Raw genomic sequence first — 22,656 nt, 5'->3', positions numbered from 1 at the left:
CCAAAGACACTTACAAAACACATATTATAGCCAATATATATAAACAACAGCGTTCATGTACATCAATCTGACTAAAAATAGCTCTACTGGGTCTACCAGTAGATCTAACAGCATTGCGTGGACTCCCAGGTGTGACATTTCATCTATAAATAACAATTTAAATATTGACCAATTACATTTCGCCTTTTATAGCGTAATTCGGGAGCATACAAATTCTAAAAATATCGAGCGATACTATTTATGCAATAGGCAAACTTGTTGGTTTATTTTAACATTAAAAAACGGGGGGGGGGGGGGGATGCAGTAATAAACTCTGGATTGTATACTAGTATAACTCGATTTTATGGCTATACCATCACGGTTTGTTGTTGGGGGTTTTTCGTCTTGAAACGAATTTTATATAAAGTTTTATATTGAAATTAGTTTCCGGCATACATCGTAATTCACCCGAATCATTTCGTATACCCTCGGTATAATCCCGATTGTTTTCAAATTATTTTCAAATCACTGGCATGATTTTGCAAGTAAGGTTTTGATTGGTCGAATGAAAGGTAAACTGGACATGAGCTCCAACGGGGTACTGTTAGATCCACAGGTAATAATAATTAACCAGTGGAGCTAATTTTAATTAGATTGCATGTACATGTAGCATTAATACTCGTAGTCCATGGCAATAGTGGGGTCAGGTACTGTTTGTGTCACTTACTCTACCGGCAGACATTTCGTCGGTTCTGTCACCTTCTGGGTGTTTGATCAACAGATACATATTGATAAAGTGTTTAATAATTCACACTCAAATAAATTTGTTTTATTCTGGATAAAAATCTTCATTCAGCATTGATGACAACTCTTTAAATATATTTTATATTTGAACCGATTAGCTGAGATGTCACTTACTTTTTGTTTAACGAGTCTAGGCTTAAAATTAATAAAATCTTTATTGTCATGTCTACATTCTTTATGAAGTGGTAGAATGGTGGAGGCCTCAAACTCATCCCATATCTGCCTCAACCAACTCGATACCGGCCTCAAATGGGTCAATAACCAAATTTATTATCCACATAGTTCAAGATACACAGGGAAATATAAGCTGTATGACACACGTGTGTCATTATTTCACGTGCACAACGAATGACGTAATTTTTTAAAGCGACGTCATAACATAAATATACAGAACTTCACATACGTTGTTTTCGCTTCCTATTTATTGCACGAGTTTATTTTTCTCAAGAATATATACCACGAGACCGCGTAGCGATCGTGTGGTTAGTTCTTTCGCAAAATAAATAAGTGCAATAAATAGGAAGCGAAAACAACGTATGTGAAGTTCTGTATTTATTACATACCTTCTTTTATGTTTTACAAAAATGGTTTTTAATTTAACGTCATAACAACACTTTGTTAAATCTATGATCAAAAATCCTTTCATGGATTTACTTGACGTTAAGAATCATACTCTGCGGCAATGTTTCAACTACGATGTGACGTTATTTGTAAATCATATATGACGTCAGTAAATAAAACTCGCTAACTGCAGTAAACATAAATTGGGAATTCCAAATTTAGAAGTTCCGGTCCAGATCGCACATATGTGCGATATAAAATAAAATTACCACATGGTTTCAAAATGTCTTTATCACTATAGCAAGTTGTATACGTTTGTAATAATGTGGCTTTCCCAGTCTTAGCTCTGTGTAATCGGTTACCAAAATTACGTCATTTCGGAAAACGTCGTCGTTTCGTGGTCTCCTTCTAGTTACGTTTGAAACATTTTGACATGCTATTCATAAAGATGATAATATGGATAATAAAGAAATTATTACACTCGCTTGTGATTGTACAGATTTTACGGAACTCGTGTCAGGATGCATATATTAGCCTACCCTCGCTCTCACTCGAATAATACAATTATCCTGACGCTCGTTTCGTAAAATCAGCACGACATATAAGCTCGTATAATAGTCTCTATATCCTTCAACAGGCCCAGTCTCTTGGAAGTATAAAATTAGCTGTCCTTCGTACACTTTGTGGTGCTCTCAATGGAACGTCTCGTCAGTTACTGTACATAGAGTCTGGCTTTAGACCTTTTTTGAGAAAAGCGAAATCGTCATAAACATGTTACTCTCTATTTTGATGTTACAATTACCCCAACTTTACTACAGAAATAAATCCATACCATATGTGACATAGGGCAGATTATGTACATGTTTTTGTCCAACAAAATTCTTTACCGCGGTTAAGCAATGGAATAATACTTCATTCGACATTAGGACTACTCCGAAATTATACACATGTAAAGTTGAAATTTAAAAATTGGATCCGATTGTACTCTTCTGTTTTTATGCAGGCGACAAAAGACAACAGATATATCAGGCACTGCACATACACCCCCCCCCCCCCCCCTTCCACTCGTGGACAAAAATGTACGTGGTTCAGTGGCGGATCTAGAATATAATAAGATGGGGTTGCTGGATTGGGATTGAGTGAACCAGCGGGGGCTGAGCCATGGTGAAAGTTCCGGGAGCAAAGCCCCCTGAGGTTTCGGCATTCTGGACATTTTAAAGCCTTATTTCACTGATTTCCGAGGATCTAATTCCTAATTAATAATTCCATAAAGTTGATAAATTTGTGCTTTTTTCCTGATTCGTACCAAAATATATAGAAAACGATTTAATTTTGTCCTTATCGATGCAAGCCATACTCGGTACACCTGACTGACAACAGGGCGATGCATATTATTTTCGCTAACGGAATAGCTTTATTTGCATCCTTCTGAACAAAACTTTGAAGTAAGAGTATATGTTTGGAATAAACATAAAACAAACATGCCCAGGAAGGGAGGGGGTGGCTAGCCACCCTATTCACACACGCACATACACACACACCCGGATCCGCCTCTGTGGTTTTCCTAGCATTACCTGTGTAAAAACATGGGGTAATCGTAATCAGTAATCATAATTGATTGTAATCGTTTACATATTTTTAGGTAATCGCAATCGTAATCGATTACATTGCTAATGTAATCGTAATCAGCGATTACTTTCATGATTACTCATAATTACTAAACTTAGTTATGTTTAGCATCAACTCCAGTAACAGTGCCTTTAGTTAGAAACAGTACTGGTCAGTCAGTAGAACTGATCGCTCATTGTATACTACTCTTATAGTAGAACTATCATTTGCTTTGAGAAACAGGGGATCATAAATTAATGACTGGATTATCAAATGAATATAACCCAGGCGATGAAGCCACACATTCACATAATGACATATATCTTGTTTACGTTTACTATAAAACCACTTGAATGAATTACAGTGTTCTAGCTAGCCATATATAGAAGGGCGCTGCACCCAGCCCCAGGTTTGTGTCCTAATTCATTGCCGTAATTTTATTTTATTTCTTAATTTTGTAATAAAACATTTGCGTTCCTCTCAATGCATATACAGCGTTATTACGGGTCTAAATTCAACTAAGAGTTGTTTTAAAACGTATCTAACGAGCGAAAGCGAGTTTGATACGTTTTTAAACAACGAGTTGTGAGATAAACGGTATCTAACGGACACGAATGCATTACTCTAGTTCTTACATATCCTCAAAAAAACACGTTTTAAGCAAATTTTAACATCTTTTTCGACTAAAAGTTATTTACAGCCGTTGAATTTGTAGCTGACTTATGCGTCACAGACACATGATTGTCAGGTTAACTATACGTCACAGAGTAATCGATTTCCATCGCGTTTGGTTTTGGGTTTTTTATTGGACGTATGACACTGGTGACCTGGTCATCACCTAGGAGCAGCCAATCGTATGTCTTGAAATTGTTAACACGCCCCGTCAGTGGGCCCATTGGGCTATTTCTCGCTCTAGCCAGTACACCACGACTAGTATATCGAAGGCCGTGGTATGTCTGTGGGATGGTGGATATAAAAGATCCCTTGCTGCTAATGGAAAAATGCAGCGGGTTTCCTCTCTAAGACTATATGTCAAAATTACACATTTTGTTTGTTCAAAATTATTCCAAATATCATTAATATGTCATTTTAGTAAGTGAAAGGGGTCATCGCAAAGGATGTTACAATGACAGCAAATTCAGGATGGTCCCTTTTATTTAAATAACATCGAGTATGTGGTAATCGACAGGTGTGAGCCAAGCACTAGAAGACACGCTTTTGTTTTCTAGGAAAGCGAAACTACGTTCTCGATAAGCCGACGTTCATCACGTGACGATAGAAGTGTGGGATTTGACACGTTCAATTTGGTAAGCATTTACTTGGCTGTTACTTGTTAACATACGTACACCACGCTCTCGTGGAGCCCTAACCACTTAACTGCATGTTGGCTAAATACTGTGTGTTACTTGCTGATCTATACGACGTAACTTTACTTAAATTTATGACATGCTTTGTTCTAGTGTAAATAAAGGCGTGTAAATACCGGTGTGACGTAGCCTCTTCGTTATCGTGTTCGGGGTTCCTTCACGTCAAATGAATTCTCATTGTCGATACTGTCATTACTAGTCACAAGAAGTTACGGGTCACATGAACACTGCCTTTGGAATGGGGTAGCTCAATTGCTGTGCCAGTGGTATGAAAACGCTCTCATGGATATGTTATCATTCAGACGTGACAGGGCTCGACCACAGTCCATAATGCTCAATTTACGTCTTGGTGGCATGGTTATGTGAAACGAGATTCAAAGAAAGGTATACCCTCCCAACCCTAATCAAACGTACAACGTGTTAATAGTATTTAAAAGGAGTTGCACGTGCACCATATAGTTTTATGGCAGTTTTGGATTTTTTATGCATTTGCCACACGCTTTCTGCTGGTGACCAAACAAGCTGTGAGTAAAGGCTGATGCACATGCAATCTGGAATACTTTAACCACGACTGTGACCTCCTTTATAGTACCTGCCACCACCTCTAAATAGTTTTTTAATTTTCGAAAACGCAAGGTAAAATTTTATACCGGCCCTTAACTTGTGCCTAATATAAGCAGTGTATCAACCATAGGTATCAGGGGTAGCATTATGGATTTTTTCCTAGGAGTACATTTTTTTTCCAGTGGACTCGTTTGCTCCTGAATTGGCTCATTTCCATGAGTCCATACTCAAAATCCATGGGTCCATATTTTTATACCCTTTATTTTGGTACTAAACACGATATGTTTATGTTTGAAGAAAAAAAGTTCGGAAAGTAGGTCACGGGGACTAGAATGTTATTCAGTTTCAAATTCCCTTTATTTTGACACAGTGGCTGCCTGAAATATATTTCATATAAATTTTCTCCAAAAAAAAACATGCCAGGTGACACGGGGAAATGCTTTGGTTACGCAACTGCGGCGCGTGCTTGTTTGGGCCTTACGCATAGAGAAACTGGGTCACTGTTTATCGCTGAATGCAGTCGTTACACAAATAGCACAGTTAGGCCTTCTGACCTAGAAAACCGCAACTTTCTTAGGAAAGTGCGCATTACTAGTCCTTCAAAAACGAGATACAAAAAAATAATGTAATCATGATCATGTAGACCTATCTAATTATCGCAAATTGCGATGCGACACCGCTTATTTTGAGCCTTGTGCATGGGCGTACATAGGATTTTGAAAAGGGGGGGTTCCAAAATAGATTGCAGAGATATTGGGCATATATTTCTATGTTGAGTTTTGAAAAGGGGGGTTCCAAAATAGATTGCAGAGATATTGGGCATATATTTCTATGTTGAGTAAATATAATAATGTCAGATATCAATGTCAGATATATTAAATTATAAAAAAAAGCGATTTCAGGTGGGGTTCGGTAGAACCCATCGAACCCCCCCCCCCCCCCCCCCCCCATGTACGCCCATGTTGTGTTACATCACTATATTTCTGTTGACTGTACATAGTACATAGTACACACTATAGGGCCTACGGACACTCCAAACACGTGTAGGGCCTCCACGAGTCCAATATATTGGACTCGAGTACTCGAGGGTCAAACTCGACCCGGACCCGAGTACCTGACGCTTACACTAGATGATAATGAGACAAAGGAATATAACGTAAAATAGCATTATATAGCTTAATTCCAGCACTGAACATGAATGCCAAATCATGCCATTGTATTGCATTTAGAAACCCGTTGATACGTTCAGTATTGTGACGGACGAACGGACGGCCAGATTAAAAAAGAAACTAGCAAATAGTCATATAATTATCGTGTAACTTGTATCGTTGATTAGTTACTGCTGAACTAGTTGCTCTACATTGTCTCACTTGTACGGGTACTCGAGTCCTGTGAATGGACTCGAGTCTTTGCTAGACTCGACCCGTGCCAGAGTACTCGAGTACTCGTGGAGACCCTAAACACGTGGGTGCCATATGTCAGTGTAAGTGGCTCACTGCCTCTAGCTTTTGACCGCCAATGGCCATTATTATCAAGTTTGGTTAAATTTCAATGTTCAACCAAATACCGGCGTCAATGATTGTTTCTAGGTCTGATGTCTGGCAAGTTGTGCGATGCTTGTTACTCTCTTGGTTATCGTATTGATATTATGTTGTTATAGTTTAGTTATTTGTAATCAATATAAACAATTAGTAATGCATATCTAATTTAGATTGTTTTGTTTGTAATGGAAAATCTCTCCGCATGTAGGAATATTCAAACAAGTTAATAAACTGTATAGCTACACTCGGTTCTGTTTCGACAGAAGTTATGAGAATTTCCTATTATCAGTGTGGCCAATCTACGGCATAATGACGTCATTTTGTCGACTTTAATTTAGATAGTCGTGTCAATGGTTTAAATAAATAATTAAACAAATCCACACAATACCTAAACTATATCAATGTTCAGACGCATAGTGATATATTGATGTAGTTTGCTGATATAGTGGCCGCAATTATTAAGTTATTGTGACATTTCATCTTTCCACTATAGTAAGGTACGTCGACTGTTAACACGGCTCCAGTGTTAGTAACGTAGCCAGTGTTCTGCTTTCGGAAACCCTATTGATTTTGATGATGATGATGATAACTAGTTTAACGTGCCCATATACCACTAGGGTTTCGAACACGCCCATCCCGAGTCCGACCTCCGATAAGATCGGTGGCCTGACTCGGGATGGAGGAGGGGGGGGGGGGGGGGGGGGGGGTTGAGAATGGGCAGAAGTTTGAAAATAGCAATTAGTTAAAAAGTTATTAAAATACATAAAAAAAAGAAAAATATTACAAGCCAAAAATAAAAAGAATTGACTGCTCGGCCGAATATTTATATAATTTGGAGCATTTTAGAAGGACAGTCCAAAATTAAATAAGAGAAAGAAGAGAGGATCGGACTATTTAATCATATTTAAAAAAAGAAGTAAATTCGACATAAAATTTTGAACGCAGATCTAAAAGTTTAAAGTCCGATCGATATGTTCACGCGAGTGGCCTCGTTAAGGCCGTTTGGGTGCACAGCTTAAAGGGACGAGATGGGTTGCATCCCGTCAAGAAAACCCCTAGATTGACAGTCGATAGACGTTGAAGGTGTTGTGCTGTGCTGAAATACAGATCTTGAGAAGCCGGATCCGTCTGAACGAGAGAGAGTATCAGAATAGGGTATAGTCCAGTCGTCATGGGCCCGACTCCGGAGGATACGAGATGGTATCACTATAAAGCAAGGTAAAGTCTAGAAAAAGAGTAGTAGGGGCCGACCCCGCTTCCTATTTCTTCTTAGAGTTGGGCGGTCAATCTTCCAGTGCTGCTAGGACAGGCTCGGACATGTAGAGACTAAACGCGAACAACCGTGGCGTTCTGCAGAATGACCGTCATACAAGTCACGACAAAAACAAGTCGACAGTCAGACGGAGAAATGACGTGGAGGCAAGGAATCTCGCTAAAAAAGAATCCAACCTGGTGGTGCAGACTGTCGAAACGAGAAGCGTTCCAGCGTTCAATCAGTTCCAATGGCCGCATACATCCCAGTAGAAAACTTCATTTCGCTGACAAAAACAACGAAATGAAGGACCCCCAAGTCGAGCACACGAAAGCACGTGCAGTGTGCACAAGCGAAACAAACACGTCTTACCGCGTGGAGCTCCAGACTGGGAATGATTGATTTTGACGTACATTGGCCACACGAGGATTTCCGATGGCGTTTCGGCCTGAGAGAATATACCGTAATCAACCGAAGCGTCCTGTATACCTTTCAAAATATAGACTCGTCTTGTCATTCCCACAATTCCACCAGACGATCAGGAGAAGAAAGTGATTTTCACTCATTTTTGACAATAGGTTTACAGTGGGAACGATAGCGGAGATCATGGCGGGATTATGAGTGAGAATTGTTTGACTTGGCTGACTGATCCCATGCGTCCAGAGCACTTAGGACGTGGTGATGATGAAATAATAGAATAAACATGCGCCTGGAATGCGTCTTTAAAAATAAACTGGGACGGTTTTATTATCTCTTGTAATGAGCTGGCGTCCAAGTCTGCTTATCATACGTTCAGGGACGCAGGGACGCATCTTAACGCGACCCCTGCCGCCGGTATCCCCAAACAACCTAGACGTCAGTGCTTAGAAAAAGCATCATATTCTGGGTTGTTGCGGTATAGTCTTGCCGAGCTAACCAAACAGTATCGTTAACATCTCTAACTGCGTTAGGCTTCAAATTAGGTTAGGCTTGTTTTCTCGTGCACGGTTCAAGTTGATTCGATGTGTTGTCGTCTGCTTGTCATTGATTTGTGAGGTTTTTTCTTAAAGTTCGTAAGATCATCATTAACAATTAATTTCAAAATAGTAAGTACGTTAACATAAAACTTTACAGACATCTAAAACCATTACTTTTACCAAGTCCTTTTTGTTTATTCCTTAAAATTAGCGATATTGATTCCACTTCTATATTGGGTCTACACACATACACACACACACACAGAGAGAGAGAGAGAGAGAGAGAGAGAGAGAGAGAGAGAGAGAGAGAGAGAGAGAGAGAGAGAGAGAGAGAGAGAGAGAGAGAGAGAGAGAGAGAGAGAGAGAGAGAGAGCGAGCTATATATAAAAAATACCAAATGCTTGACATCCAATAGCTGATGATTAATAAATCAATTTTCTCTAGTTGGTGTCGTTAAACAAAATAAACTAACTTTTTTAACTCTCGCTATATAATGTTCAAAATAAGTAGGGGATATTCAAATATTTAGAGAATAACTAACGAGCTACGCGGAATTACGGATTATCTGTCCCGAGTGAATTAATGTTGTAAACCCGAGCCTCTGGCGAGGGTTTTACAGCATTAATTCACGAGGGACAGATAATCCGTAATTCCTCGTAGTGAGTTGGTTATTCTCGTTATTATCCATTGTCAATCTTTAACGATTTTAAAAGTATATTTACGTTGTCGCTGCTGTAACAACTAACAAGCTCTACCAGCCATAACAATATATTCATACGCGCCGTTACCGGTGCACACCCAACAGTATCCACCAAAGAATAGTTCCAAAAAACCCCAGTCAAAATAATAAAATAAAAACATTTTTAAACATTTGTACATATATTTAGATTTTTAATTCCGTAAATGTTCGTATCGTAGAAAAATATTTGAAGTTCGTAGTAATAGTTTGACCGATGAATGGAATCATGAATGAACAAAAAGTGGTCCCGGCAGTATGTAATTGCCAATCAAATGTTGTCTTTTTAAAGCCAGCCAATCAGTGTCTGTAGAAGCAATCTGCACACTGTGCAGAGATCGAAAAAATATTACCCCGTATATTTGAGCCCATATGGGTAATAAAACACAATATAACATAGGTGTATTAATTGTTATTGCAATATTGATTAATGGTAAAACACAAGTACTCGTGTGTCAAGGGATTGGCATGAAATATTATAGCCAGGATAGTAATGTAGGTCCGGAGGAGACACAGATAGCCAACAGGGGTGGTACTTGTCAATTTGACGTTTTAAATATTTGCACTAGTAACGGGTAAAATCGGTCGTATTGTTGAAAGTTACACAATGTTGTAAAGAATGTGACAAGCAAGGTTATGATTTAGTGTTCCAGTAACAAACAAGAAAGAATATTGCCATAGTGTGCACACAGCGTGCAGTACAAACTAAGTGTTCAATTTCAAACTTACCACCTCTTCGCACGTGCAACGTCACGTCACTTGCTTCGCGATCAAAACAATCGGTGCTGGGGGTTTTCATGTTCTTTGAGTTGGAACATTAACGCACATTGTGCACTTATTTTGAGTTACATATCTCATTTCATTCTATAATTATTGATATTTGAAATGGAATATCCCCTACTTATTTTTAACAGTATAGTTTGACCCCAAATTCTGTACATGTCTACCGGCCTCGGTGGCGTCGTGGTTAGGCCATCGGTCTACAGGCTGGTGGGTACTGGGTTCGGATCCCAGTCGAGGCATGGGATTTTTTAGCCAGATACCGACTCCAAACCCTGAGAGAGTGCTCCGCAAGGCTCAATGGGCAGGTGTAAACCACTTGCACCAACCAGTGATCCATAACTGGTTCAACAAAGGCCATGGTTTGTGCTATCCTGCCTGTGGGAAGCGCTAATCGGAAATAGTAGCCAATGTAGTGGCGACAGCGGGTTTCCTCTCAAAATATGTATGGTCCTTAACCATATGTCTGATGCCATATAACCGTAAATAAAATGTGTTGAGTGCGTCGTTAAATAAAAAAAAAAAATTCTTTCTATACATGTCTAGTTATATGAAAATAATTTATTCATACCTATTTATCTTTGGCATTGTAGATCAAAAACAATGGGACAGAAACCTTCCAAATTGGAAAGCTACTTTTTATGTGATAAGGAAGCCAGCGACAACATTTACCGGTATATTGACAAGAAGGTGCAGCCAAACACGGAGTACCTATGTATGTGCAGCCGAACTGTCGACAAGGTTGTACAATACCTGTACCACAATCTTCAAACTGAATTAAAGAAGACTCTGTCATGGAAGTATATTAGTATCAAGGAGATCCTAAAGGTATTAGCTGTATTTGCATAATCTAGGGCCTCCTAAAAATATGTAAAAGGTATCCTTTTCAATTTTGACTCATTGTAGGGGGGGGGGGGCGTATTTTGCAAATGTTAATTTTTAAAATCGGATACCCCATAAAAAAAACATGGTGGTGATCTATCTGAGTATAACACTGTCGTTGGTTAATCAGTTGACTGGTGGTAACACCCTCCCCCCCCCCCCCCCCCCCCCCCCGTAAAGATGTACTGAAACATGTTCGGAAAATCACTGAATATGGTGTAATTGTTGACATTGAAAGCTAAAATAGAGACAATATTTACTCAAATATTCTGGCCAGTGATACAATAATGGAAATACGTATCACTGAGTAAACTCTTGCCTGCATTACTTTTTTTGTCTTTTTTTTTTTTTGTCTTTTTTGTCTGTCTTTCCAAACGAAATGCCTATTTTGAGGAGTCTCAGTTTTAAGGAATATGTTCATGGGGGTTATAGTCAACCAGTTGATCAAACAAGACTATTATCTCGTGAATAGACCATGTCTATATATTACAGGCTTGACAGTAGTCATGAGCGTCGTGAGTAGCTTTGTAGGAGATGTGAATCTCTAGCAACTAACGTACATGTTTCGTATCAGATGGTATAATGGCTGTGAAAAACGGTCTACTAAAGTTTACATTGGAATGGTTTAAGACCAAAAGCAGTGAAACATTAACTTGACGAAGTCTCTGGAGTCGCCTGTCAAGGGTTTTAACAACACAAAATTAAAATATTCATACAATAAAATGAACTTAATTGGAATGTGTTTGCTACTTTTTTCAATTAGAATTATAGTTAAATATATTTATTTTACTCGGACGTTTTCAGATATCCGATAAAGCATACTACCTGATAAAATAATTGAAACTTGACTTCATGTATTATATTATATAGTAAACAATTCTACACAATTGCAAAATGGCTTCTATCAAATTAAGACGTAATCCAGTGGTAAAACGCTCCTTTATTGCGTGGTCGGCTTTAGGATCGATTCCTGTCGATGAACTCATTGGGCTATTTCTCACGATTGGTATATCAAAGGCCGTGGTATGAGCTATTCTGTCTGTAGGATGGTGCATATGAAAACCCCATTGCTAATAATGGAAAATGTAGCGCATATGGTGTAATTTAAATATCTCTTGCTGCTAGTAGGAAAAGAGTAAATCATGAAGAGGTGGAAGTTATTCTTTATTTGTATGAGCCTCAACCATAGGCCATATAACCGTAAATAAAAATATGTTTTATATTGTATTACATATAACAGACTATTTGATATAAAAAAAATTGGGGGTTACCAATAAAAACAAAGCAGATCATGTGTGCCCTTACTAGGTGGTTTTGGGTTTGAAAATATTTAAAATTGGACAGTGCCTTTCATGTACTTTTAAATATTTCAACAACGACCAAAAAATCTATCCGTTAATTTCCAAGATTTTAGGGTACGTGATTCAATGGTGATTTGCATACTTTTTAAACGATATTTCGCGGACACAATTATAACATTCCATTTTATTTATTTCATATCATAAAAAGCAAGTTTAAGACAAATTTAAGGTTAACTTATACGTCACAGAGCAATCAGTTTCGGTGGTGCTAATTCCATTGAGCGGCGTCCTTTGGCGTCTAGCTCATCAGAGGCCTTTAAATCAACTGTCAAGTCAAGAGAATTAACGTGCACATTTAGAGCAAGCTGTTGTAGCACACGCCTGTCCTGGGCACAGGCGCCGGCCTCGGCTGGCTCCTCCGTCCAGGACAGGAAAGGAGTGGGGTGGGTTGGAGGGGGGACCGCCTGCACTGGCAGGTGCAAGGGAGCACCAGCAGTCCGACCGGAGTCGATAACAGGCGTAGGGTGGTATGGTCCTATGGAATTTGGAATGCCCTGTAGGATTAAGCCAAACAGAATGGGTGCGCATTTTGATGAAGGAAGTTAGGCGCAAAGGAAGTCAGCCGAAAGATAAAGTTTTAAATCAATTTCTTACATACCAGAAAACTCAATTGGTGCTTTCTTCAACGGTTGTGAAAGAAACCTAACATTAATTATTTCAGAGTGGGTCTCTCGGCAAATCAACTGCTGTGAAGGAAAAATCTGACATTGATTTGATCATCTTCCTGAACGGTATTTCCAGCATAGAAGAGTTAAGCCAGTTGATGCCCAACATAGTGAGTTCCTTGAAAACGCTAATGGAACGATTAGCTGACGATCAGTCCATTACATGGATTAGTGATCTTGAAGTCATGCGCACCACTAAATTTTCTCTTGGACTGATACTCAAAACTGTCAATGATGATGGAACCACGTTTGACTGTGAGATGGATTTGTTGCCTTCCCTGGACATTACAACTACAAGTAAGCAATCATAGTAATAGGTCTTCATCTGCGTATGACCCACATTAATTCATATAATGTTTTAGCAATGACTTGGATTTGGCATAGCAGTTATAGTGTATGGGCGTGGAACACCTATCTTGTATCAATCTACACCTTGCTAAGACATTCTTATATATCCCAGTACCAGCACCATCAATAGTACCTCCATTATCATCAACACGACAGCAAACACAACACAATACCATAACCAAACATGGGGGAAAACGAAATACAATCACAAATACACTCAAACTTCGTTATCTCGATGCCAAGAGACCAAACAAACAGTATCGAGATATCGGTAGTTTGAGATAAATATAATAATTGTTATATTTGCGAGATAAACAACAGTCGAATTAACGACATGTGACAGTAAATAGCATTGTTTTACAGAGAGTTTGTTAGATATCTATTCTGAAATGGAACAGAGCGATGAAGATCTTCGACGTTACTATTCTGCGTGTCTGTCTCGAGTACAGAAGAATTTCGTCAACGAAAACACCCAGCCTGCCAAAGTGAAGAATCTAATCAGGTTCATCAAGTTTTGGGTAAAGGTAGGTGGATTGTGAAGAATCTAACCAGGTTCATCAAGTTTTGGGTAAAGGTAGGTGGATTGTGAGGAATCTAATCAGGTTCATCAAGTTTTGGGTAAAGGTAGGTGGATTGTGAGGAATCTAATCAGGTTCATCAAGTTTTGGGTAAAGGTAGGTGGATTGTGAAGAATCTAATCAGGTTCATCAAGTTTTGGGTAAAGGTAGGTGGATTGTGAGGAATCTAATCAGGTTCATCACGTTTTGGGTAAAGGTAGGTGGATTGTGAGGAATCTAATCAGGTTCATCACGATTTGGGTAAAGGTAGGTTGGTTTTGTCTATACTAACATTGATATTCTGGAAGAACACGTTATTTATAGAAAATAGTTTTCATGAACTATAATAAAAGACGTTTACATCGACAGGATTCGATATTTGACAGACAGTTGAGGATGCAGCAAACGTAGCGATATGTTTTATATGCTCTTTACCATAGACACAATAGTACTGGTCGTGGGACACTGGTTGAGGATGCAGCAAACGTGGCGATATATTTTATATGCACTTTACCATAGACACAATAGTACTGGTCGTGGGACACTGGTTGAGGATGCAGCAAACGTAGCGATATTTTTTATATGCACTTTACAATAGACATAATAGTACTGGTCGTGGGACACTGGTTGATATTGTCGATCCTGAGATCCATGGAACCTCCACTGAGCACTGAACGAGAATGTTAGGTAATGAGTTACCGAATCAAAATACAATCTAATACTTAGCATTCAACTAAAACATTCATAATCGATTGAGTGAGGATGTTTAGGTGATAAAACTGATGTAAATATGCTGGGTTGTGGGTTTGTTTCCATGTGTACATAAAGAAGAAAGGTATTAAATAGTTAATAAAGGTAAAATTAACCATTTGCAGGGTGCACACGACAATAGGTGCATGGTCCTTATAATTCAAAGCCTTATGGTCATACAATTCTAGCCGATTGTGTAATCGAAAGTTGATCGGTTGTTGCCAACCGATTATAACCAATGATCGATGATGAAATCCCAAACGATTCCCATCACTATTTTGTTGGCTTGCTATTAGTGTTTTTTTGTGTGTTATGTGGGGTTTTTATTTTAATCTAGGTTGAGCAAATTCCACTTCGATCATATTTCATCGAGCTGTTGGTGATCTACAACAACAGGCAACATAATCGCAAGCACTTGGCGACCTGCCACGTAGATTTTAACTTCTACGATCACTTGAAGGAGTGTCTGCGTATTCTGACCAACTGCGAAACATTAAAGATAACTTTCTCGGATAACTACGACTACAGAAATTACGGGAAACCACCTTCCTCGTGAGTGTAAAAGTAACAAATAACATATACAGAATGCAAGTTTTTTTTATACTTTTTGTTTCCGTACTCCTGCGGAGTGTTTTCTGATATCTATTTGTTCGCGTCTGTCAGCCAACTTTTCCTTTAAAGTCTATCTCCTCCTACATGTTTAATTGGTTTGTTCTGAACCTTGGTGCAAAGATCCTCTGGGTCATCCTTCATAATCTAAGATATTTTGGAAATTTTGTATTTGTATTAATTTTTTGAAATTTTAAAATTGACAATTGCAAAGTCTATCTTCTTCAGGAGTATTTTTTTAATGGTTCTTAAACTTAGTATTAGTATTCTTAGGGGCAGTCTTTACAAACTAATAGAGAGATATTTAGACAATTTTAAATTTTTATCAATTTTTTTAAATTAAAATTAAAATTTAACATTAGGTGGTCTTTACAAATTAATGAAATAGTAGTCCCCTACCGGTCCAACAGGAGGGGACTACAGGTTTCATCTCAATCCTACTGACTGTTCGTCTGTCCCACATATAGGTTTCCGAATGGGTTTTTAGAATATCTTGTGATATTGAGCTGAAAGTTTGAATATATATTATCGTGCACTGTTATAGATCAAGTTGGACATTCATGTTGATTTGCCCATTTTTGGCGGAGTTATAGCCCTTGAACTTAGAAGATATGAAAATTTGTTTTTCGGACTAATTTTCAGAAGGCTTTGAGATATTTAGCTGACGTTTTTTGTATAGCTTTAGCATGTACTGTTACAAATCAAGTTTAACTTTCATGGTAATTTACCCACTTTCACAGAGGTATGGACCTTGAATTTAGGAGATAAAATAATTTGTTGGACACGGTAGGGGACCTGTATTACTTTAGCAGTACTCTCAGAATGCTTGTTTATTACTGACAAAATGGCAAACTAAATTTGTGGAAATCCTTCATAGACAGACCTGTATGTTTATCAAAATTTAATATTGTACTTTATAACCGAAAACAGGTTAATCAAAATACTTATTTGGTCTAGAACTAGCAGTACGATTATAATAGACCCCACATACTGTTACGCCGCATGTCCTTGGTATGTAATGGTCCTCTTTTGTTACTTTACTATTTATACTTTTGTAATTTCTTAGATTTCTTAGTTGCTAATGTGTTTTGTGTATTGTGTGAATTTGTTTATTATTATTTGAATCGCTTTTACTATTTACTAGTAGTCTGCAATTACGGATGGATTGTATATGCATCCATTCGTATGCACCCCGTCGGTGGGCATATTGGACTATTTCTCGTTCCAGCCAGTACTTGAGCTTGAACTGTTTTTACGTGTCCATATACCACGGGGGTTTCGAACACGCTTGACTCGGGCTTGACCTCTGACATCGCCAGTGACTAAGACCTGGCCAGGAGCGGAAGGGGTGGGGGTAAGTTTGAAGTGGGCGGAATTTGGAATACAAATTTTGAAGTTAGGTCAGAGACTGGTATATCAAAGGCCGTGGTATGTTGTCTTGCCTGTGGGATGGTACATATAAACGACCGCTGGCTACTAATGGAAAAATGTAGCGGGTTTCCGCTCTAACACTATATATCAAAATTACCACGTTTGACATCGAATAGCCGATGATTAATAAATCAGTGTGCTCTAGTGGTGTCGTTAAATAAAACAAACTGTAACCATTCATATGTAATACAATGAATATGACAGTTTCAACTGATGCATCTTTATCATTTTACTAGGTTCACTGTTGTTTTCGGAACTTTGCTTGGTTATCCTCCAGTTAATACCAATGTTCAGTAAGTATATTAAAAACATAACAATGCGGGGTGTAGTTCACATAATAATTACCAAGGTTTCGCTTGATATTATTTTTTCGAAACAATGAACCTTTCCGGTATCAGGTTTGTTTCTCAAAGGTGACATTCCACAAAAACGAGTTTGGTATTTTATTTATTAACCATTTCGAATAATAATTTAATATTTATCTCCATAAAATATATGTAAATTGAACAATATAATATAGTTTGGTTTCCATTGACGGATATGAATTAAGATGGACTATTATTACAAGCTAGTGTACTACAGTTTAACTAAGTGTTGCCGCATTGTGAAATACTTCGTTAATCTCCCGTTGGTTATGTCACAATCACATTACAGACCTTTTATGAAAATAAAAGTATGCATTATTTCAACAGCTGCAATTAAGAAAACGTTCACGGCTCCAACCCAGAGCGAGTTCTTAAAGTTACATTATCTGGTTACCATATTATAACATCATGTACAAATGTGAAATACAAGCTCAAATGCACTTTTAAAAACGTCGTGTGTGTTCGCTATGAACGGATATCGTCAAACGTATACGCTTGATTCGTCGCCTGTGCCGCCATAGCTCGGCAAAGCACAAACGACAGCCTGTTGTCAGTTTCAGTTAACACGTGCGCTTGCCGATTTCAAATTGTAGGGTTCGTCTCAAAAAATTAAAAGAGAAATCTTGCGCTGTAGTTAAAACCGGTTTGCTCTTGACAACGTATTATCGACAGTCGTACCTTCCTATTTCAGAATTGATATTTTTATAAAGTGTCAGTAGAACTTTCAAACTTTAGTTTGTATACTAATAACACATTAATCATGTATATATTTTAAAAATAAAATATACTAAAGTAGACAATGAACGTTTTCACTTCTTAATTTTACGTGTTAAAATCGACAAATTCAAATAAATATTATTTCGTTTGGAAAGGGTAAAGTTGGGGGGGGGGGGTTGTTTAACGACATCAAAGATAAAGCATATTGATTTAATAATCATCCGACCCCATACAACCGTAAATAAAATGTGATGATTGCGTCGTTAAATAAAACATATCCTATCCTTCCTTCCATCTGCTGTTGGATGTCTAACATTTGGTAATTTTGACATATAATCTTAGAGAGGAATCGGGTGCATGTGCAGGGGGAGGGTATTGGAGGTCAAAATCCTTACTTGCCCAAGCTTAAACAAAATTGAAATGTATTTTGGGGGGGAGCATGGCCCCATCTAAACTTCGCTTAACACAGTCTATAACCCCAACCCCGCTGAAATCCCTGCACACGCGGCTTGGAAACCCGCTACATTTTTTTTTAGCAAGGGATTATTTATATGTACCATCCCACAGACAGGATATCACATACCATGGTCTTTTTGTATACCCGCCAATGGGGATCGATCCTAGACTGACCGCGCATTTCCAAAAAAAACCTTTTTAGGTCTAAGTAATGAATAAAAATAACATATAGTCTTGAAAAATGTTACGTAAATCGAACGCAGTACCATCTTCCGCTACCCCTAGAGCGTTACGTAATTGGTAACACCCTCTTACATGTAACGCGTATGCCAACAGCTAGCCACTGTCAAAATTTCAAGGCAAATCCCCCACTCACCGACCGCTGGAAAGGATATAAATATGTTTTGGAGATATGAGACGACCCCTCAATCAAGACAGTTAAATTTGTTCAAAAATTGCGAAATCTCACGTGATCTCTTGTTGGGGAATTCTATACTTGTGATAAGCCAATGAAAACCGAGATCGGTACGAGCCCGTCAAAAGTGTTCCACTTTCAAAATCATGGCTTTGTTTTTGACCTGGATAAGCCAGCGTAGTGAAACCAATGCGGAGTGCGGCGTCATATATGCACCAAACGTAATTGGATTTTCTGTTCTATATGCTTAAATAATAAAAATATTCCAGGGAATTTAGTTTTAAGGGCTCAATAGATAGGTGTAAGGCCACTACACCCTCTTCTCTTTCTCACTAACCACTAACCACTAACCAACTGACAACTAACCCACTGTCCTGAACAGACAGCCCAGATAGCTGAGGTGTGTGTCCAGGACAGCGTGCTTGAACCTTAATTGGATATAAGCACGAAAATAAGTTGAAATGAAACACCTACAATTAAGAAAACGTTCACGGAAACCCCCCCCCCCCCCCCCCCCCCCGAAAAAACACAAAAACAACGTACCGTAGAAACCATTTGAATATAGACAGCAGCGAAAAAAAGTGTCATGTAGAATTAAACAGTCCACAACATTGCCGATTCCCGTGTTCATTTATAGGGGTCTTATTTATTATTATTTACTTTTTACAGTTTTTCTTTATTTCTGGCATCTGTTTGGGTTGGGGGTTTTTTGTTGTTGTTTGGGTTTTTAAGTCTGGTAAAAGGTGTGTAATATATTAATGAAGTTTTTTTTGTTTTTTATGAACGACGAGGTCTGCAGTGTAGTCTTTTGTTCGTTTTCGTTTGTTGTGCATCACGTTCTGTTTTGACAATTTGTCAGTTGTCCCGTTTTATGTTGGGAGCAAACAGATTTAAAACTCTGACCCTACCACAATCTATACTAGAAAAAAGGTCCTTGTAGTGCAGAAATGTAATTTAAAAAAAAAAAAGATTTCATGTTGGTAGTTATAGATTCTGTTGACAGAGGGTGATCGTCGATAGCTGAAAATGTAAACAAAGGGTCCAAGTCGTGAAGTGGGATAGGACCTGCCAAACTTTGCCCCCAACCATTAACCCCCCCCCCCCCCCCCCCCAACTGATTCTAAGATGGGTACGACCATGATGATTGTTTTTCTTTCACGGACCGATTAAACAAAAATGCCCGAATCTGGACAACAACGTTTATTCATATTTGTATTACTACCAAGTAGGTATATAGGGTTCAAAACCAATATGGATACAACTAATATTGTGACTAAAATGATGGAAATACATGGTGAACAAGTTTTGGCCAATTGGGTTTTTTTTCCCGAACGTGTACGTCTCCAAATGCGAATAATTGCTTCTGCAGTGGGTTGGATGGGGAAGCTTTGCCCGAACGTGTACGTCTCTAAATGCGAATGATTGTTCCTGGATTGAGTTGGTTGGGGAAGCTTTGCCCGAACGTGTACGTCTCCAAATGCGAATAATTGTTCCTGCATTGGGTTGGATGGGGAAGCTTTGCCCGAACGTGTACGTCTCCAAATGCGAATAATTGCTCCTGCAGTGGGTGGAATGGGGAAGCTTTGCCCGAACGTGTACGTCTCTAAATGCGAATAATTGTTCCTGGATTGAGTTGGATGGGGAAGCTTTGCCCGAACGTGTACGTCTCCAAATGCGAATAATTGTTCCTGCATTGGGGTGGATGGGGAAGCTTTGCCCGAACGTGTACGGGAAGCAGTCTAGACCCCCGATGAATCCTCACCACCTCCGTCTCACACGCTTATGGTTAAGTATAGGTATTTTGTTCCACGTATTGTTAACTTCAACTTTTTCAGTGGTGAATGCATTTTTAAAATGTCCATGAGTACTGTTATTTATGATAAAAACCTTGAAGTATTTTGTTTTGGTTTTCTTTGTACATAGGACTGTTCCGTATCTGCTGGACCCAGCGAACCCGTACATGAACGTGGCATCAAGTCTTGAAAAATCACGCATAGTGAGTCAGAAGGCACAGGAGCTGCTGGACAACTGGGATCGCATCTTCCCGTGAAAATAACCCACAGTAGTGATTAACATATAGCAGAGAACACAAATAATCTCTGTTAAATTGACATATTGTTAATATTTCAATAAAATGTGTTGGCGTGATTCTTACATAAATAAATGGTTCCTTTCCAAAGAGTAAATCACATATTGTGAGTCGGAAGGAATAACTTGAGAACTGGGATCGCATCTTCCCATGAACGTAAACAGCAGTAGTGATCATTATACACAGACTACTAATAAACTCTCTTCAGTTGCGATTATTGTCAGTATGTCAATAAACCGTGTTGGCGTGATTCAAACAAAAATTAATTATTATGGTGGTAATTCTGTTTTCAGTGGATGATCAATGTTTTAACTGTACAGTGTATTGGCTACCATGGGAGATACTTGTTCTAGACACCTCTTCACCACTATTATACAGGTGAGGTGAGGTCAGGTCAAGTCATAGGGTTTAACGTGCACATGAGCAAGCTTTATAGCACACGCCCACCACCCACTCATCGCCCAGGTCATATAGACGTGTGTAAGATTACGTGACCAATGAAGAGGAAGACTTTATGCTTGGGTATGTTTTTGAAACAAATACACTGAACAACAAAAGAAACGCGAATTTTAATTTAATTTAATTTTATATTTTATATTATTCAGTTTGAATTCCATAAATTAGGTTTTGTGTCACTTAAGATCATCAGTGTCGTGTGAAAATTTTTGGTCCATTTTGATACTCTTTATTTACCAGATTAATGGTATGAAGAAAAATAACTAATTAATATATTCACATTTATTTTATTTCAAATATTCTTAACGAAGTTAACATTTGTTATGAACCCTTTTAGGAGGGGAATGGGAGTACCAGAAAACGTGTACAGTGTGTACTCTGGCGAAAACTTTTATAGTATTACTGTGAATGTTATTTCTGAATTTGTATCCAGGAGATCTGAGAAATGGCCAACAGTGTGAGTCAGCCTGTAAGCAACTAATATTAACATGCACGTTATTGAAAGATAACAAAATATGTCTTCATTTGAAATTTGCTTTAGCATTTTTATTGTTACAAACACGACAAGCAACAGCACAACACAAGACGAGACAAGACAAGACGGTCTAAACAACATAACAAAACACATTTTAACACCAATACACCGAACAAACAATATGTTACAAATTGATATGTTTTTGGTAGTCCTAATGGAATAATATTAGGAGATATGCCAGGATAGATGTTAATATGTGGAATATTAAAAAAACTAAAACATTTTTTACGTGTTATGTAAATGATGTTAAGACAATATAGATTATCATGTCCATTATGTATTATATTATATAACACAAAAAACAAAGACACTTACAAAACACACATTATAGCCAACACATATAAAACACATCGTTGACAGCGTCCATTTACATGCAACATTAATACTCGTAGTCCATGGGAATGGTGGGGTCAGGTAAAGTTCGTGTCACTTACTCTATCGGCACACATTTCGTCGGTTCTGTCACCTTCTGGGTGTTGGACTTTGGTTTTCCCTTCAGAATCTCTGTTTTGCCTAGAGTAACCTCGGTTTCAATCTTCTTGGCCTCGGGCGTGTCCATAGTAACGCAGTACATATCAACTTTCCTCTCAGCGGTGGTCGTGGCATTGCACGTGGCGGGGCATTCTTTAACTGAGACTAGGGAGAAGCAGATCTGCTTGCTTTTCTTAAGAGTCTTGATCAGGGTCGTATGCGAAATGACGCAGGTTTCTGAAACAGAAGTAGAAATTATATCACTGTATGCGAGGCATGTATAAGGGCATATCGCAGAAGTATACTGAAAAAAACAAATTATAACTCCACCGGTACAGCCTCAGTGTACTTCCATGCACCCATCTGGCATTCTCGTTTTTTGCTGCAAATAAAGTTAGTCT

At 38.4% G+C, this 22,656-nt stretch overlaps 2 protein-coding genes across 2 annotated transcripts in view; one reads left to right on the top strand and one right to left on the bottom strand.

Moving 5' to 3' along the window:
• Positions 1-4,156: 4,156 nt before the first annotated feature.
• LOC121376033 (2'-5'-oligoadenylate synthase 1A-like) lies at positions 4,157-21,981 on the top strand. Its single transcript, XM_041503797.1, has 7 exons — positions 4,157-4,259; positions 10,742-10,976; positions 13,053-13,353; positions 13,768-13,928; positions 15,049-15,263; positions 16,988-17,044; positions 20,628-21,981. The coding sequence occupies exons 2-7, from the start codon at positions 10,752-10,754 to the stop codon at positions 20,752-20,754; spliced, it is 1,086 nt and encodes a 361-aa protein (XP_041359731.1). The 5' UTR covers positions 4,157-4,259; positions 10,742-10,751; the 3' UTR covers positions 20,755-21,981.
• Positions 21,770-22,656, bottom strand: part of LOC121376032 — a 36,019-nt gene continuing 35,132 nt past the window's right edge. The window contains exon 30 of the mRNA XM_041503796.1: positions 21,770-22,492. Coding sequence (XP_041359730.1) covers positions 22,215-22,492 — 278 coding nt within the window. The 3' untranslated portion in view covers positions 21,770-22,214. The remainder of the gene's footprint in view (positions 22,493-22,656) is intronic.

This window comes from Gigantopelta aegis, chromosome 6, assembly GCF_016097555.1.
Source record: "Gigantopelta aegis isolate Gae_Host chromosome 6, Gae_host_genome, whole genome shotgun sequence".
Classification (NCBI taxonomy): Eukaryota; Metazoa; Mollusca; class Gastropoda; order Neomphalida; family Peltospiridae; genus Gigantopelta; species Gigantopelta aegis.
This window is presented reverse-complemented; position numbering and strand designations above follow the sequence as displayed.